The 19012-nt window shown below is 37.6% G+C and overlaps 1 protein-coding gene across 1 annotated transcript in view; it reads left to right on the plus strand.

Annotated features, from left to right (window-relative positions):
• The window catches only part of AK5 (adenylate kinase 5), a 96858-nt gene that overhangs the window by 12892 nt on the left and 64954 nt on the right, over positions 1 to 19012 (plus strand). Inside the window, exon 6 of the mRNA XM_075097899.1 lies at positions 8644 to 8835. Coding sequence (XP_074954000.1) covers positions 8644 to 8835 — 192 coding nt within the window. The remainder of the gene's footprint in view (positions 1 to 8643; positions 8836 to 19012) is intronic.

Here is a 19012-nt window from a genome sequence, read left to right on the forward strand (position 1 = left end):
GTTGGGATGGGTATTCATCTGTAATCCCATGGAAGCTTGAAATAAACAAAGCAGCATTCATTTTTAAAGTAGCATTTTTCACTGTATAGCCTTTCTCCTTTGCCATTGTTTACACAGACAGAAACAAACTCCAAGAATATATGTAATAATAACAAAAATAAATTGTGCGGGGAGAATGTGAAGGACAAGTTATTAAACTGCATGGAAATAGAGATGAGTAATACAGGATATTGAGGGAGTAGGTAAGGCTGGTACAGAGACTGAACAAATGTGAGGAAAATAGGAGGTCTATAAACAAAACAGGCTACAAAAACCTAACACCATTATGGGTCAAGACAACATGCCTGGTCCAAAGAAGTGTATATTGTTTTGTTGCCCATATGTTGTTCCTCTTTGTAAGGCATGATGCAGCGGGGTCAAGAAAGTGTCTGGAGCCGGTGTCACATAAAGGCCAGGCAGTCACAGCTTGGACTAGATGTGAGCTGGCCACAGTGGTCAGTGAAAGGTGGACCAGGAGAGAGCCTGTACAGTTTGTGGTCTGACATGTCATCTCCCCTTTCTCCACTAGTGCGCGTTGTGGACAGCAGGTGACGAACAACTGAAAGGCAAGGCACGAAGGGCATAAAATCCGTCTTGCTCCCAAACGCTGACACTATAGTTCCCTGAATGCTCTTTACTGAACATTTGTGTGTATATTATTACATGGCTTTCACTAGTAACAACTGCGCTGAGTTATTGTAAAGATAAATTGATTTATATTGGAAATGGTTCACCATATTAGTAGAGGAAAAGGAAAAGGTCAGCTAAGGTACCTCATTTCTCTTCCACCTGTAAAATCTAACTGTGCTGTGATTGCAGACATCTTTAATGCAACATATTATTTATGCTAAAATGATCTCTGCAGTTTTATGGCTCACATAGCTGTTACTGAGACTTGACACTATTTGAGGTTCCATAATCTCTTCATTTTGTGAAAAAAATCAAATGGTTACTTATGTGTTGGAACTCTAGTTACAATACCTGTCCTGCATAATGTCCTAGTATAGAAATACACAATGATAATGAATTCTTGTTGAACTTCCCTTGTAATTTTTTTTTGTACTACCAGCACATTTTTATCCCTTTGACTAATCCAGAAGCTGAGCTTTTCTCTGGGAAAAAATGTTATTTTTAGTAAACGAGTCAAAGCAAACCAGCTTACGCTAACATTCCCAGACATAGGTATACTTAAAAGATGACGATTTCTTCCTTATTATGTTGCCAGACTCTCATGTGGACAGTAAGTTCTCAATGTGTTGCTAGGCAGAATTGTATTAAAACACATTGCATCTCAGTGACTAAACTACCTGAGATAAAGCAATATATCATTTGCAACACTCACAGTATTGCTCTTTCTGCCCAGTTCTAGAAACCAGAAGAAACAAACACTGCTCCCAAGCAACAACGTCAATCTGGAATATGTGGATTGAAAAGCACTTTACATATCTGAAGAACTTTACATTTGCATTAAAGCTTTTTTCCCCTCTCGTTTATTGAGTTTTGTTAATGTCACTGATCCTGTCAGCCAGCGAGCAGTGAAGAAGTCTTTAAGATGGCATCAGTGACGTTTTCAGATTTTCAGCAGTGCTTGCCCACCAGCAGCAACTCGGCCATTCTGGTCACTTATTTAGACCAGCTTTATTTCTTAACTGTCAGCTACTCCTTGCAGACTCATTGCAGCCTGTGAGAACTCATAGCCATGAGCACTGCAGTTTTCTCTGAACTTCTTATCTGAGTTGAAATAAAGCCTGTATTTTTCTCTTTGAAGACTTAATACATGACATATAACATCTCTTATTAGAAGTCTTGGATTGTTGCCAAATCCTGACTGCCATTTCTTAATTCCAGAAAGCAGAGTCAATTCTGCCAACGGTTTTGATAGGGGTTCTTCTAATAAAGCCCTGAGTTCATGTGACTGTAAGAGTCTCGGGTCTTACTTTAAAACAAAGTTTCAAGCAGTCACGGTTGTGGAGAAAAAAGGAAAACATTAATTTAATTGTCTTAAAAGAAAATAGAACTTCCAGTTTATGTATTTTTTTAAAATACATGGTATTTTCTGGATTTTGATAATTTTGAAATCGTTCTGTGTAGTAGTGCAGATTTAATTCTGATTTATTTAGCCTTTCAGTTTGAACCTAGGCATAAAGCTATCCTAAACCACAAATTTCTAAGGTATCCATGATCTCTGCTAAGTGCAAATAGTAGAAGGGCGTTTAGATTCCAAGCACATGTTTGTAAATGCCAAGGAGAAAATGGTTTATTTACCATCAACCTGTCAGCTTGAAATTTAGCAAGTCACCTACAGTACCAGCATGCTCAAGCATGCTAAATATCTTCCTCTCCAGTAACACCGTAATGAAATGCCTCTGACTGGTGTATTGAACTCAAATGACTTGTGAAGAAGAAACTGCAGTTTGACTTTCTGTGTACTCTCTCACATGGCAGTAAGTTTTTACCCTTCCCAGGAGAAACAATTTCTCACTTCAGTATTTTCCAGTTAATTTCAATTACTGCTTTGGTTTCGGGTTGTTTTTTCCCCACTTTCAGTCATTCATGCATAACTTTCCTTCTGATTTCAGTAATTCCTTCACCAACATTAACCCTGTTAGTTTCAACAGAATGAGTACAGATAAAGTTTGCTTAAAATATATTTAAGTTTTGTTAATAGTGAAATGAAATGTGGAACAGGTATTAGAATTAATTAATATTCTATAATGAATATAATTTAATTCCTTGACAAAAGAGAAGGACTACTTTTGTAGAAATTATCTTTAAAATATTTTTGTGTTATATGGCCTAGGTGACAAGACTGTAACTGAAGAAATAAAATCTTAATTTAAATAATAAACAAAGGCAGTAAATTTTATCTGATTCTTTGTTTAAAATGGCCTTAAGAATATTCATAAATGCACTACACTTATAAAGAATAACTAGTTCATCTTGGCTGTGATTCAAGTTAATCTTTTAACTCCCATATATATCCCTTATGAAAATTATTATGAGAAATAACTGTGCCAAAGTAAAACAGAATATGTAGATGGCACAATACAGGATGCTGGGAAAAACTGGCTTGTCCTCTCACAGCATCCCAGGCTAAGGACAGCAGTCCTGTTCCTCCAAGGCTGATACTTAAACCTCCAAGCAGAAATGATGCCTGCAGTCCCCTCAGAGTTTGCCATTGGTATTTGTGGCCAACTGACCTATGGCAGTCTGCCTGCCAAGCTCGTGCCCTGCAAACAGCTTCTCATAGAAAACCTGCTCTGTCACTGTCTTAAGAGTGTGGGCTCCAGAACAAGGAGTAAAATAAATGCAACCTTTCTATGAATCTTCTTAAGGGGAAAGGATCTGTTCTTTGCAACAGGTTTTTGTTCTGGTAAAGGTGTTTTATCGTGATCTATGCATCTTCATTTCATTGTCTCCTCAACTTCCCTCTCCCTGCTCCCACATTTCCACTTCATTGTTCCAGGCTGATAAGCCTTGGGTACAGTCCCCTACTGCATATATGTACCCAGTCATATGCATGAGGCATGGGAGGGCTAGCACATCAGCAGTCTACATTGCTGTGGTTCCTCTCACCCATTCTCTTTGGCCCTCTAAGTTCTATGTTGCTTTCTTAAAGCCAAGCCTGAGCAGGAAATGTGTGGAATGGTCTTACATTGTCTGTCTTCTTCCCTGGAAGCCAGAGCACTCTCCCGGGGAAGGCAAGCAGTGGTTCAATTTTCCTGCTGGGTAAGAGACCCTAGACCTCAGGTTTTCTATTTTTATGGACAAGGGCTCTTCTCTGCTAGCCAAACTAGCCAAAGGAGAGCTCATCCATTGCTGGTCCTTAACCTTCGGGAGAGGACCTGATGTTCTGAATACAGAGTGGATAGAGGTGCCTGCTGAGCAGTTCTGAACCAGAGGTCTGCTTAGACCTTTCTTTGTAGCATTAGCCATAGTGCTTACAGCTAGGGATTCCTATCAACTAGCTGCCCTACACAGGTGGAAATCTGAACCAGTTCTCCCTAAAGACACCTGCCTCTCTCAGTCAATTATTAGGGGGCCTGATTGTGTAGTCTGGGCAATTTGCTGGAAGCTTATTTCTTGGGCAGCGTGAATATAGTTCAAAAGCAGTTACCAGAAGAAATTCTGTCAGCAGGATTCATTCTTTGACAACATGATTCATGATTTTGCTTTTCTAAAACAAGAAAAAAACTATGCGAACAGTCTAGTAACCCAGCAGAGCTGGAACTATAAAAAGCAAATGAGTAATTACAAGGGAGAGCACCCATACAATGGACATAAACTAGCTTGCTAGTAACCTTTACTAATTAGAATGAAATGCACTGTTAAATTAATGTCAATTGTTCATGAGCTGTAAGTTTAGTTTTCTCAGGAGTATCTATTAGAACATACCAGGAATTAAGAAACAGTTTTTTCGTCTTTTGCCTAATGAGGAATAATGAGAGAGTATGTAATCATCTAATTTCTAGCAAACAACCACACTACTCTCACTAACAAGAGGAGATGTAGAAAATATCCCCAGAGAGAAGCGAGCATCTTTCCACTCATACTGCTTTACGTCAATAACACCGCTGACTTACATGGAATTACTCTCAATTTATTCCTTGTTCCAGTTTAGGAAGGAGATTCAGACCCAAAGAGAGTAGGATTTACTTACTAATAAATACTGTTCTAAAAAATGGGAGGATGTGCCCACCAGTTTTATTCTGAGTTGATGCCATACACTCTTTGTCTCATGTAAAATTCAGAAGGTTGTGAATAACCAGAAACCGGTCGGTTCCCGTAGGCACAGATTCTCCCTTCTGCTGAGTTCCAGCTAGTAAGTAGTCAAATTCACTTTTCTGAGCCCCACAGTCCTTCCTCACAAGCATTTCTGGGCATGAATAAGACCCTCTGCCTTCAGCACAAGATGAGTGTGTTATGGGAAATCAGCATGAAGGAATCCAGTTCCTCTGTCTGTGGTGGTTCTGTACACCTTTCCTAGAAGCTGAATCTCAGAAGAAAACTTATTTCCTAGTCATAAAGTTCAGCAACAGTTAGTCCTGAGTTAAAAAAACAGGTTTGTTTTCAAATGAGTCGTAAAAAAGCCTCTTCCTTTATTAGAAAAAAGCAATTTGTACTCTTTTTTATGTAGGAGAACTAGGTAAGTTTCCAGAGAAGTAATCCCAGATGTCCATATGTTCACACTAGCCTGTTACATTCTCACTTAAAGCATTTATAAGCACATCTTGCAGGCAGGTGCAGTTGAGGTAGGTGGAATTAGAGTGGTTCATAAACACAGGAGTGAAATATCAATAGCATTTTAAAGGTTTACCCTGAAGGTTGTAAATGCATGTAGGAGAAATACATTAAGCGGTATTAGGTCTGTATACCTACGGATATAGAAGAGATGTTACCCTTTTATGCATCTAAAACCAAGCAGAGGCTTGTTTATTAAATGGTTTTCAGCTACTTTCTGACGATGAAGATGCATATTCTGCAGGTAAAAGATGACTTCATGGAGGCTTCACATAATCAGAATCTCACTTGTATTCCTACCTCAAACATGCTTGAATTGCTTTTTTTTTCCACTTCAAAAAAACCTTTTAGACAATAATTCATTTGAAACTAGGTTTCATGAACTGAGAATTTAAACCATTGTTTTCACTGACATATTTTTTCTGTGAGTGAAATGTATTTCAAATTACAAACACCAGGGTGTCAGAAAAAGTAGTTTTAGTTCCTGGGATTCTCATACTGTCTTTTGTATTGTTGCTGTAACTAGTCAAAAAATTAAGAAAAATAACACTAGTCAGCTCCTGTAGAGAACTTCCTATTTTAAAAAGCAATAGGAAATAATTAAAACCCAATTAATTAATTTTCCACAGTAATTACTGTGTAGCACCTCATTATTATCCTCATTTTACAACTAGAAAAAAGAAATTAGGCCCAGGGCATGCTTTCCCATTTTCTTAAAAAGGAAGTGACCTCCGAAGCCAGTGCAGTTTGTGGGAACTAAGCAGATGAGAACCTGCACATCTGATGGCATCGTGGTGGCTTTTCAGATCCTCCCCTTGCTGTGGCGCTGCATTTACTCAGGCACAGTTTCTTTAAAGACCTGAGATTGACCATGGAAAGCTGCACTCTCATGTTTGTGTGAAACAGAGGAACACCTTCCCTTTGTCTCATTCCCCTTTTTCCTTTAGGGCTAATAATTTCCCAAGAGATCTATTTATTTTAAGTACTCTCTGTAAGGTTTGATGCTGTATGCAAAGTTAAATGGTATGCAAAAGCGTAGGTCCTACACTTGAGGAGGTCTGGTATGACTTCATGATCTGAGCACGGGGTAGATGCTAGTCCTGAAGATATTTGGGAGCGAGTGCTGAAAGTGAGGAGAAGGCCAGCTGCAGCTTCTTACCAGCTTTCTTCACTATTATTAGGATCCACAGAAACGGAAATACTAAATAAAGCTACTCACTTGTATAAACTCCTTTTGTCCTTCACTTTACTAGATCCCTGATTCACAGTTATAATTTCTGAGGCCTGTATAATGTATGCTAGGAAATGCCAATCAGCCGATGTCCACACTGGGACTTGAGATGTCTCTGTGCTCCGTGACCTAAAAGGCTTTGAAATCTGTAGCATTTTTTTTTATCTGTGTCATTATTTGGATTTCTTTACTACTATATGCTCTTTAAATTCCCAGCTTCTGATTCCTCATAATGCTTCTACTAATGAAGCAACCTTCATTTAACAGAGCTACTTTTGATGATGTCCATATTGTATGGAAGTCTAACACAGAAACTTATTTTCATAGTCTTTCATATGAATAATTATGTGCCTTAAAGCTATTATGTGGTAGTAAAATTAGCTGTCATAATTAATTCATCCCATGAAAGGACAGAATAACTCTGTCCATTATGTATTTAAAACAGTCTGAAAAGAGGAGGAAAGTGACTCAGTTTCTGTTGATGTTGAGGTACGTATGTTAGAGGTAGGAGAGAGCTTCTCTCCCACTGGCAGTTTTTTTTTTTTAAAAAAAGATTACAAGGTTAATTGTTTCAAAATCTAATAGATACTCATTAAAAATTACCAGAATTCGTATATCTGGGGTTTGGTTTGTAGTTTGTGTCCTCATGTCTCCAGTCATCTACAATGTGCATAAAAATAATTCTATTTTCTTTGAAACCCTATTTAATTTTCTGTAATGATAAAGAGGCCACTATCCTGCTTGCTAGTGCTGTGTATCAGGCCGTCCTTTATTGTTTGAAAATGGCTCTGCTTTTTAGCCACTTTCTGCTTCCTCATCTCCATATCCTACTCTGTCAGTGACCACCTTTGTAAAGGCTCATGACCATCACTCTGGTTTTGAAAAGCTGTGTTTGTTTCTTCTGACTGCAGAAGAACCTTTTTGTGCTCAGACTGCCAGAAGCAAAGGCCAGACTGTACTTCAGGTTGTATTTTCTCAAATGACAGAAACCCAGGTAGATTTTGTTGTTGTTGTTTTTGTTTTTTTAAACTTGGTTATTAATCCTCCAGATTGTCCACCTGTGAAGCCTTGACTATTCAATCTACCATATGGTTGTCTTCAGGCAATTTAACATGCTTGGGTAGAGGGACCTAGATACAGAGAGTATTCAGAAGCACAAATGGTTTGTTCTGGCCCTCATTAGCAGTGTATTAATAACAACTGTGTAATGAACATAAAGTATAAGTCAGTTCCTTGACACAGTAGTAGGTAGACTACATATAGATGTTTTGGTGATACTTTTGTATAGTTCAAATTTGACTATCAAATTTACATAGGATCAATCTGAACAAAGAGAAAACTTATTCTGTAGGTAGGAAACATCATGAGAAAAATGTCTATTTAGCATCCTTGAGCATCCACCATCATTTGTAATATAACTAGATGATGTCATTTCTAGAATAGTAAGCTAATTTATTTACTAATATTAGTTAAAATTAAAGTGTGAACTTTTTTCTTCAGGTAAGTGAAGACAGCAGAAATAACTTAGTGCTTGTATGTGAGAACATATAAACTCTAATCTGTAACTGGATAAAAATGTGCACAGTGCAATAGGGTTTGTTTTTACAGAGAAATAGAGAAAGTGTTATTAGAAACTGTGGATCTTGGAACAGGTGTGTTTTCATCTGGTCCTAGGCATCTGTTAGCTTCATAGTGGCTGCTGGATTTTAGATACCATCTTACTTAAAGGCTTTTAGATGGAAACCATGCAACTATTTTCCTGCAGAATATGAGACGTATATTTTGCTCTTTTTAAAGATTTTAATTTTAGCTAGGGAAACCTTCTGGTAATGCAAATGATGAACATAGTCTAGAGAAGGTTTCTGGGGTGAAGTAAAAATTTTTCCTTATACTTTTCCCTTAACGTTTCAGGTGAAACAAATTGACTAACCTTCACATAAAACAAACAAGCCCCTCCTTACGCCTATGAATTTCTCTTTTAAAAAAAACCCAACAGAAAATTAATGACTTCATGAAGTTCCAACTTATGCAAATGTGGCATATCTGAGCCTCACATAATAATGGAATTGCTGAGTCCTGTAGTGCTGGATAGTCAACTTAATCACAGACTTATTGAATTGCTCTTTCCACAGATCTGTACCCCAGATTTGGTGGTGTTTCTGGCATGTTCCAGTCAAAGGCTGAAAGAAAGGTTACTGAAGCGTGCTGAACAGCAAGGGAGACCTGATGATAACCTGAAAGCCACTCAAAGACGACTAATGAATTTCAAGCAGAATGCTGTCCCGTTGGTTAAATATTTCCAGGAAAAAGGGCTAATCATCACAGTAAGTCCTTTACTATACACCTCTGAAAACTTAATTGTTGTTGTGGTTATACTTGACTTTTTAGACCTTTTGCTTTGAGATAGGCTAGATGAGTCAAATTATGTTTTAGGTGTACACCATGGTTACTGAAAGCAAACTTTCAGTTTGCTGAGAGTATTCTCTGCAAAATGCAGTAACACAGAGCAAAACTTACATGCGTATAGATGACATGGTAAGCATCATGTCAATTCTTTGCTGCAGGCATAAATTACTTTGCCATCTAGTTGCAAACCCTTTGCTCAGAAATTATTTGCATGAAAGAAGAGCTTGCTTTGAAACACTGGATGCTATTCCAGTGCCAGCAGTTGCATCCCGTGCAAATAGTCGTGTACTTTTTGGATGGTTGTCTTGAGAGGAGAGGAAAGCAGAAAAAAATTACATTCTAACAGAACACATACTTGAGTTGGATTAAATCAAATCAGGTTCTTCAAGGAATAAATATACCTGGTAGTTGTCTGACTCCAGTAAATAAAATGTCCTTAGATTATCTTATTTTGGGTGAAATATGCCTTGTTACATGGTCTCCTACAAGCTTTAATATTTCAGATAGAAATTTTGATGACAAGAAAATTGCAATGTAACTCGACCGCTTGGATATCAGTAAGAATATTGATTTCTGCAATATTTGGGGCGAGAGAAAATATCTCTAAACACAGAACATACCAAAAGCTGCATTCATAAATAAAGCCAGAAGTAGGAAGCATTTACGGAAGTAGGGCTAGCAAGTACTGCTGAAGTTCTTAAAGTGCATAACGATGACAAGTTCAATGAGCAGTTGACAACAGTTGAATTATTGACATGTTCGAAATTATGGGCTGTCTGGTTGTAATTGTGCACAGATCTTGGTATCACATATGGTACCATAAGAGCACAGGTGGCCTATTTTGTTTCTTTTGATAGCCGAAATAGCCTAGGTAGTTCACGTTGGTGTGTTCTCCTCACAGCAAATATGACTAGTTCTATGTGCCAGTCAGATTCATGAAGGGCCAAAGCATCCTTAATTGCAAAGTCATCTGATGATGTTGGTAGACTTAATAATGCATTTCAACATCTTCCTGAATTTCAAAATGACAATCCCAGGAAATCATTACATTGCTTTCTCCAGAGTGTATCTTTTCTGTTTGAGGATTTTGATAAACTCTGATTGGAAAGATGAGGAAATGTGTATTTTGCGACATTTCTATAGCCTTTACAAGTGCTCCCTCTATAGAAAGCCTTAGCTCTTCAGGGAGAATGTGCCTTTGTAGATAAAGCATGTGGGGCATCTGGATAGAGTTCTTTTTCTGTGATGAGACCTGTAAAACAGAGGATGTTTTTCCTATTGAGGTTTTGTCTTCTACTTTTTTGGTGTTTCCTGAGAGTTCTAAAGATAATTTAAATTGCAATGTACACCTTAAATACCTCTTTTCTTTTTGAAGAAAGCAGATGTTTGTGATGGGTATAGAAATGGTAGCATGGCATGTGAACATGATATCACTACCCACTACAGGACAAGGAAACAGCATATGGAGAAAATACTGATTTGGCAACGTGTCAAAAAAGTCTTTAATATGAAAAAGATCTGTAAGAGTTGAATTTACTCCTTAACTGTATGGTATCTACTCAACGTGTGTTAATATAATTTTATGGAGATCTAGAAATTACTCTAGATTTACATTGGCATGGAAGGGAAGAGAATTACACTTTGGAAGGGAGACTGTTGTTCACCTGTTATTAGAGCTGCTACAGTGCAGTTGCATTTTCCTTGTTGCAAAACCAGGATGCATTAGTAAAGCCAGGCCCTGAAAGTTAGATGCGTGAGTGATTTCATTGCTAGTGGATAAAAGGTTCCCTTTCTGTAATGGTAAAGAATATATATGGCAGACCTAATTTCCATAGAATTTCATTACATAAGGAAGACACATTTTGTAGTTGCCTAAGGCAACTAAATTATTGGGGGATAAATGAGAAGACGGAATATCAGGGAAAGGTGTAATAAAAAGTGATTAAGCATGCATACTCCAGAGCAAGCAAGCAACTGAAAATTTCTACAGAAGGGCATTTTTTAAAACCACATGACCGTGAAAAAGAGGAAACATGTGCTAACTCCACATAAAAAACTACATATGACTCGAGCAAGTTGTACGTTTTAAAATAGTGTTTCTAAAAAATGGTTATTTTGTCACAATTTGTTCCTTTTCTTAGTGCTCAATTTCTAGATCAGCATTATCTATAGAATTTTGACCTTCTTCTGACAGCGTAATTTCTTTTCCTATGTTCATTTTGTTGGAAATTCATTTGTACAATGGGAAATCTAAGTATGTTTCTGCAACTTCCTGCCCTATTCCTTTAAGCAAACGTCAGTGGAGGTGACAGATGTTTTCTTACTCCAAATGACTTTGATCCCATTGTCTTTACTGGTGAACTTGAGCTGTCATTTGATTTTGGAAAAAAAAAACCCAAATCATATAATTTTTCATAGCCTTTTATCAGTGGAAAAGACAGAGTTTTCTTAGAAAGCCATAGTATCCAAGAACCACTGCAGTCCTTATCACCACCTTCTGCTGGTGGAAGCCTTGTATATTCAACTTGCCTTTACTAGTATGTATCGGTATAATACACATGTAATAGTAACGCTTCTACGTACATTTGATGCACTTGTGCATGCCATTTCCCTACAGAAGGAGGAAGGAAGAAATGAAAATGGCATTTGTCCTCCTGACTGTAACATTGAACCTGGAAGGCACTGAAACATTATGCAGATGAGACCAGTGTAAGAACTAGAACAGCATGAAATAGAATCACAGTAGCCTAATTCCTAGAGAAGTGAATCCCTGAGGCAAGGTCAGGCAAGGTCAGTGTTGACCAGGAGGAAAAAAAAGTTTTACATTTTTCTTAAATCCCTACCTTCCCCTTGTTACTGCTATTCAGAGCTCTAAATCTCAGACATTTATTTTACCCAGCATCACGATTCTGCTCAGGGAAAAGAAACAGAACCATTTGTCATATGGAGAGTTATAATTTTAGAACCACAAACCAAATTTTAACTATCTACTTAAATACATTGTTCTTCATCAATAAACAGACCAAAAGAGAAAAGAAAATTCACTGAAGTCTAACTAACTATGATTAATGAGAAGACATTTGATATAATTCTAGTCTACTGTTAGACACTGTGTGAACAAGAAAATAAAAATCTAAAGCCCAAAGAATATTAATTTTCCTGCTCCGACAGTTATTCCATACTAGTTTTAACATATTTCCATTAATAGAATTAAAAACCACATTCTTCATTTCAGGTCTTATTGGTTAGGTTCCTTTGGTGTAATTCTTTCCCTTCATCTTTTTTTTCCCTTGATCTTTGATAATTTTATACAGTACATAGCTTACACGTGTTTGCTGCTCTGTATGCCTTCTGTTTTCAGACTGTGCATGGTATCCTTGCTCTCAGAGTCTGATCCTGGTTTCTGTTTTCAACAAAAGAAGTTAAGGCCCATCTACAGTACTTCTAAGAAACGGGAAGATTTAACTCTGTCCTTTCTGATAAACTCCTTCTTTGGAATAACCAAAATTTTGGATTGTTGTTCAAATTGAACAGATCTGTAAACTTCATTATAATTATGAAAGAGAAGTAAATCTCATATTTTTATGAACACACAGTCTGTGTTTAAAATTCTTTTAGCAATCTGTCAGTAGGTCTAACAAACCAGAACCTGACTTAAGTCAAATCTGATTTCAGAAAGTGTCAAGACAATAGCAATAGATACCACAGTATTGGACATGGGGTATAGAAACGGATGCATATACTGGCAAAATTGTGGCATTGGCCACAAATTACTGGGGATGGGAGCGGGAAGATGTTAGATTAAATTATAAAAGGGAGAAAATGTAAATGCCTAGATGATCCGCAAGTACTCTAATGTTTAGCGGACGTCTTCAGTTCTGAACATGGTTTAATCCGTTCCCGTATCCTTCCTACCATCTAGCTAATATTAGGATATTATTACATTTGGTCTCAGGTGCTGACATGATAATTGGTACGTGTACACAGTCATGCCCATAAGCCAAGGCTACTATTGATGTGTTGTCATGAGTAGAGAACTTCAAAATAAAATGGTCTGTGCATGCAAACTTCTAGACAATGCTTGCTGTTCAGTTCAAAATACTGAGGTGGTTCATATCGCTCACCTGTGAGAATCACCCTTAACTACGTTGTTATTTTGGCTACAGTACTAGAGATACGGTATGGTATCATTGCAGTTTCTACCACTCGTTTATAAGGGTGTCCCTCTTTTTTTTAAGTAGATAATAATGAAAAAGTAAGACAAAGAAAGAGAAGACCCTAATCCCTATGTAGCTAATGTTCCTTAATGCTTTTAATGTGGTTGCTGTCCTGAGAGAGACAGCTAGATTTCTCTGAAAAAATGTGCTGTGAGTTACAAATAATAAAGAGTTAATCCTTCTCTCTACCCCCACCCCTGGCACCCCAGCATAGATAAACTGGAGAAAACTGGTTTGTGTTAGCTGAAGTTCTAGTCCGGCATATCTTTGTTGTTTGGTGAGAACTTACTGTTAGAAATTACTATTAAAAGAGTTCCTTAAGAATCAGCTGGAAAATTCAACTGAAAACTGTTTTATTGTTTCATTAATTTAAAAATACATTTATCTTCTGTACATTATATTGCTGTTTCATCATTATTAGGTTTGCTGTTATGAACTACCTAGCCCATAAGAACTGGTGGATAAAGCTCAAGAAAATTACATTCACTGACCTTTGAATAAATTACTACAATGTAAAATTATTCTAACTGGGAAACTTTTTCATTTACATCCCATCAGATGTAATTCATCCTACTGCAGGAAAGTTTAAAGAACACACCAATACAGCATGGTAGACTGTAGCGAACAAACCGTTGTAGCACTTGTTTCATGTCTCTAACTATAAGGCATAAACAAAATCTCCCACAGAAAGCAGCCTCTTTGCATACAAGAAAAGGGTTTTTTTCTGCTCAGCTGACTTGGTTAAGTTGCTCTCAGTCATAGGGATGAGCTATATTCTGGAGAGAAAGGAATGAGAATTCAGAAGATAGTAGGTGGTGCCCACACAGTGAAAAATACCAGAGTTGTACTTTTTTTACTGCTAATCCACTGAGGAAAATTCAAGAAAAAATTGTGGCTACTGATTGTTATAAAATGAAGCCATTGGTAGAAATCAGCCATATTCAGTAAAAAGTGAAAATTTTCACCGTGCTTATGGTTATTGCTATTATGTCTTTATCAGAGGAAAAAATTATCAGAGGTGAGGAGGGCAAGATAATATGCAGGATTTATTTCTCCAGATAATCTGTATTTCAGAAACTAGTTATTTGTATCAAACCAAAACTAACTGTGGGAAGATGGTAGGATAGAGGAGAAGTTGGGTAGAAAAGGCAATTAAACTTCAAGACTCTACTCTGCCTTGTTCAGATGGATTTTAAATCTGCTATTTGCACCCCAGTGATACCCAGCACCCAGCTATTGGTTATTCTGAAAAGGGTCCGCTTTATCTGGACTCTAATCTGGTATAAATATTGGTATAGTCATTGGAGGGGAGATCATTGGGTTACAAAAATCTTTCAGTCACAGTTATTAAAGCTGTTCTCAGAGAGCTTAGCTGTTCTTTGTAGAACATAATCCATTGGTCTAGACAGAAAAAAAAATTTACAGAGCTCGTTGTCGTAGCAGTGGAAATTTCTCTTGTAGGAGACAGGATTAGGCCCAGTCTGCCTTATTTATAATAATTCTTTGCAAGCATAGTGCTTCAGTGTCAATGCTGTTATGTTAATAAGTCTGTGTGTATTTAAAAAAAACCAACAAAACTGGCTTTAGTGAGACAAAAAATGCTAAATGTTAAAAGAAGGCTCTGGACCTTATTTAAACAGCCAGGACAAGACATCATCCTGTGGCATAAAATACTGATTTCACTGATACCTGCGTTGTCTCACTTGTCCTGGGGAATTTACCATGCCTATGCAAAACATAAAAATGACACTCAGATTAGTCAGAGAAGTAAAGAGAACCCAGGAAAAGCAGCTGAAGCCGGAAGTGGATTTTAAGCACAAATTTAGAAGTTAAATGGTTGTGGGTGAGGGAAATAGCTTATCTATCTATCTGCCCTCATTAGCATCGAACAAGCCTAATAGCTGTCAACTGTCACAGAAAAATTCCCCACGGAACTCCGTTATATAAATTTTTCTCTTGATTTGCTTAAAAAAAGGATTTTGCTGTAGCACACTGCACACTGACATGAATCTTCGCTACAGGCTGTGGCTTACCAATATGCTGAGAAGAATATTGGTTGTAAGCCATTTCTAAAGTTTCTGTGCTATCATATAGCTACCCACCTTGAGGTTTTGGGTTAGGCTTTTTACCTATTTATTTATTTATTTAGCTGTGAATGCTGATTCCAAAGGACTTTCAATTATTCATTCCTCCTTTAATTCCAGGCCCCTCCCCAGAGAAATGTGGGTCCTGCAGTCCTTCCAGCAACTCTCAAGGTCACTCCAGATATTATCGATAGCTGTTATGCAGAGGCATGATCTGATCTGCTCCCAGGTGATGATGGCAGCCACTGCCAGGCACCTCTCCCAAACCAGAATCCAGCTCCAAGAATCCTCTCCTCAGCAGAGGAACATGCCTCTGGTTAGGCACTGCTCTTGTTTTTATGGTGGTTGTACTTGCTCTCATCCATGCAGTTTTGCATTAAACAACGCTTAAAAAGAAAAATAAAAAAAAATCCCACACCCCCTTCCCTGAAGTAATACTAGGAATAGAGACTGTTAGCCACCACCTCCCCCGCCTGCTCTTGCTTCCCTGCTGCAGGCTCAGGATCGCATCTACATACCATCTGATGCCTTGGATCTTGCGTTTTTGGCTGCAAAGCAATACGGATTTGGCAGGAATGGTTTCACTCAAACCTAGCCTTGTCTGTATCTGAGCACAGCCTTTCTCCCCACAAGTCATAGATGTGGGTTTGAACTTGTTTTGCTTTGTAGAGGGCACTGAACTGAGATTTCCCATTGATTGGCCCAGTGCCACCAATATATTTTCAAATGCCTCTCAGTTGTTTTAAAAATACAGCAGTCATGAGAACAGTCTTGTAGGAACGTGTTAGATGTGCTTTTAACGTGACTACTACAATGGCTCTTCAGCGTACTTCTGGTTTCTTGGGCATGACCAAGTAGGGGTGCAAAGAGGAGCCCAGATAGCTTTGAACGTCAGCTGGAGCAAAACTTCAATGTTTTAGGAACTTTTGAAATCAAATAAGGAATGTAGGCTGCTATTTGTAGGAACCTTGAGACCAGAGGTTTTTTTCGAGATTCAGGAATCTTTCTGTGTTTTCCTGCACGGTTCCTAAATCTTTATTTGGCTCCATGAATGTGCATCCTTATACAGTCACGAGAAAAATTTCTATACAGGGAAAATGAGATGTGAGATGGCAAATAATTACTATCACTTTTTAATTTTTTTGTGATTCAAAGCAATGAAAGGTAAGTTAAAGACAAGAACAAGTAACCAGATCTCTGCAGACACAGAAAGTCAGCTAGCTGTCATTGCAAATTAAGGGTCTTTGTGTCTCTCCTATGTTTGGTAGCTCTTTTGCAGAAAAAATGGGATATGAGAAAGAATCTGGAACTGTTTCCTGTGAAACTGCTGAACTAGAGAAAGTTTGTGCATGCTCTCATCACTGCGAGGTTTTACACTGTGTTTCAACACTATTTATGTGTTACTGCTTCGTGCAGTATTTTGAATAACATACAAAAGAAGGTATACAAATAAATTTATGTAGAAATGTGTCTAAACAAACGGTTTGTAACTATGTGCACATTTTAAATGGCCAAGATTGCTGAGTAATTTGTGTATGTGTGGAAGCATATGCACTATATACACTTTCCAAGCTTCAGAATATTTTCACCTTCTGGTTATATGATTTATGTCAGCAAGTTAAGTATATTAGAAATACTAATGTCTGCCCGAGAATGACCAAGCTTGGAAACTTGCCATCTCTGTATACAAGCAAGCATGCTGAGAAACCTTGAGGGTGGAAATTCTTTGCTGAGGTGAATAGCACTGGTGCAACTCTGTTCTTTTTTAACTTTGGAACCATGATGATTTAAATAAATACCAGCTTTTTAAAATCTGCCCTACCCCCTGTACCCCCAATAGTTTGCTTGAAGAAGCAGACTTTGAAAAAAGAAATAAAATTTGACAAGTCTGGCTACAGAATTAGCCATTGATGAGTGCATGGACCAAGCTGATTTAGGAACTCCGGAGAGAGAGGGAATGCTGTTTCTGACAGCCATACTATCCCAGATTTATCTATTTCTGGCATTATGAAAGCTGGCACATGTTTAAAATTAACAGAGTTTTTTTTAAAGATCTGAAGCTAAAGCTGAGATAAGTAATTAAGCCAAGTTATCGTGCAGAGAAATGAACTGTAAGAGATATTTAAAATAACATGCCCTACATATTCTTCAAGTTATTTTAAACAGTTCATCCTAAGCTAATTAAGCTGTGTCCTTTGGGTGAATATTAGCTTCTAATTTCCTTTTTGTAGTTAAAGTGAAGCTTAAAGAAGATTAATTTTTTTTTATTTAGAGAAAACTTATATTAAGAAACCAGCTTGGAAAAAATACCTCATCTCTGGGAAGCCCTTTGTATTGAACTTGGCATCCGTAAGCAAACTTTCCTGTCCTAAACCAAACCTGGTTTTGTGAACATCCAGCAGAAGAACCCAAACTGTATTTCAATCATGCTTTGCTATGAACATTAAAATACCATTTTCTTACCAAAAGTTCCACTAGGATTTCCAGCTCTGATTACCACTGGTAGATCTTCCCAGTGAAAAGTTTATAGTCATTGACTTCCTGATTTTATGGCAAATGGCATTTTTCTGCCATTTGATGCAAAAATTTTTTATATCAACTCATGCAAGTTGCTACATCAGTAGAATCAGGATTGTCTTTCAGCTTGCACTCTCACAGTCCTACTAAAATGATACTACATCTGGTGGCTCATGCCCTACAATTCCACTACTTAACATCCTTATTTCCTGAATCCTGAGTTGGTGTCATTAGCTATTGTTAAATATTTCTATTTCCTTATGCACATGGCAACTGAATGTTTGTTCTGATATCAACCATACTCAACTTTGATTCAAACGGGTGAAATGAGACTGAGTAGACTGACCTCTAGTCCTGCAATCTAGTGTCATCCTGTAATTATTTGGGCATTTGCTCCTGTTCCTCCTTTCCTCTAGATGTACTGCATGAAAGAAAGGGGATACATAAAAAATTCCACTTTCTTATTTTTTAATGCATCATAAGGATCAATGTATTCACATTTGTGAATGCTCAGGTATTGCAGTGACAGAAGCCATTTAAGTGTCAAAATGGGGAAGAGATGCTCAGACTGTCAGCAGAAAGTCGGATGCAGTTAATCTTCTGGACCTGTTCTTGCATTTTTCTCTAGCGTTCTGGAGTCTTATTTAAGTATTTAGGCTCAAAAGACAGGTTAGATGCAGCTACAATGTTGGCAGAGAACTGAGAAAGCTGAAGAGCTACTCATCCGTTGTGTGACTCAGGGAACACACCACACCAGACAGTACTAAAGTAAGAACTATAGCCTTCCCCTAGTACATCATCTCCTTTGCAGAATATTGTTTTGAATGTTTCTGATAGCTCTTTGGAGGATTTTTTTTTCCTAATACAACTAAAGAATATTACCAAACAGTGCTTTGAAGAACTGTATGAAATACTTCAGAATTAGGAAACGCAGCTGTTGTGTTAACTCAGCACTTCATTGAAGTAATATATCCTTGCTTCTTAATTTCACTGATACGTACACATCAGGTAGCCACTAATATGGCTGGTTTGTTCCTTGTAACGTCGTTTAGTGTTAGCATAAATATCTCTGCACAGCGTTGCCTTGCATCACGTAGCCGTAACCTAAAATTCTTTGCAAAGGCTCTCTTGTGAACCCTGTGCAGTTTGCCTTTACTATAACTAAGCATGTTTCCTTTATCCCCTTGCACAATTATAATCCCAGGGTTAACATTTGTACCTTTCCATCTGATACAGACTTTGTTTCATTAATGGCCAGTGAATATAACTATCTGTTC

The sequence above is a fragment of the Phalacrocorax aristotelis genome, chromosome 6 (genome assembly GCF_949628215.1).
Source record: "Phalacrocorax aristotelis chromosome 6, bGulAri2.1, whole genome shotgun sequence".
NCBI lineage: Eukaryota > Metazoa > Chordata > Aves > Suliformes > Phalacrocoracidae > Phalacrocorax > Phalacrocorax aristotelis.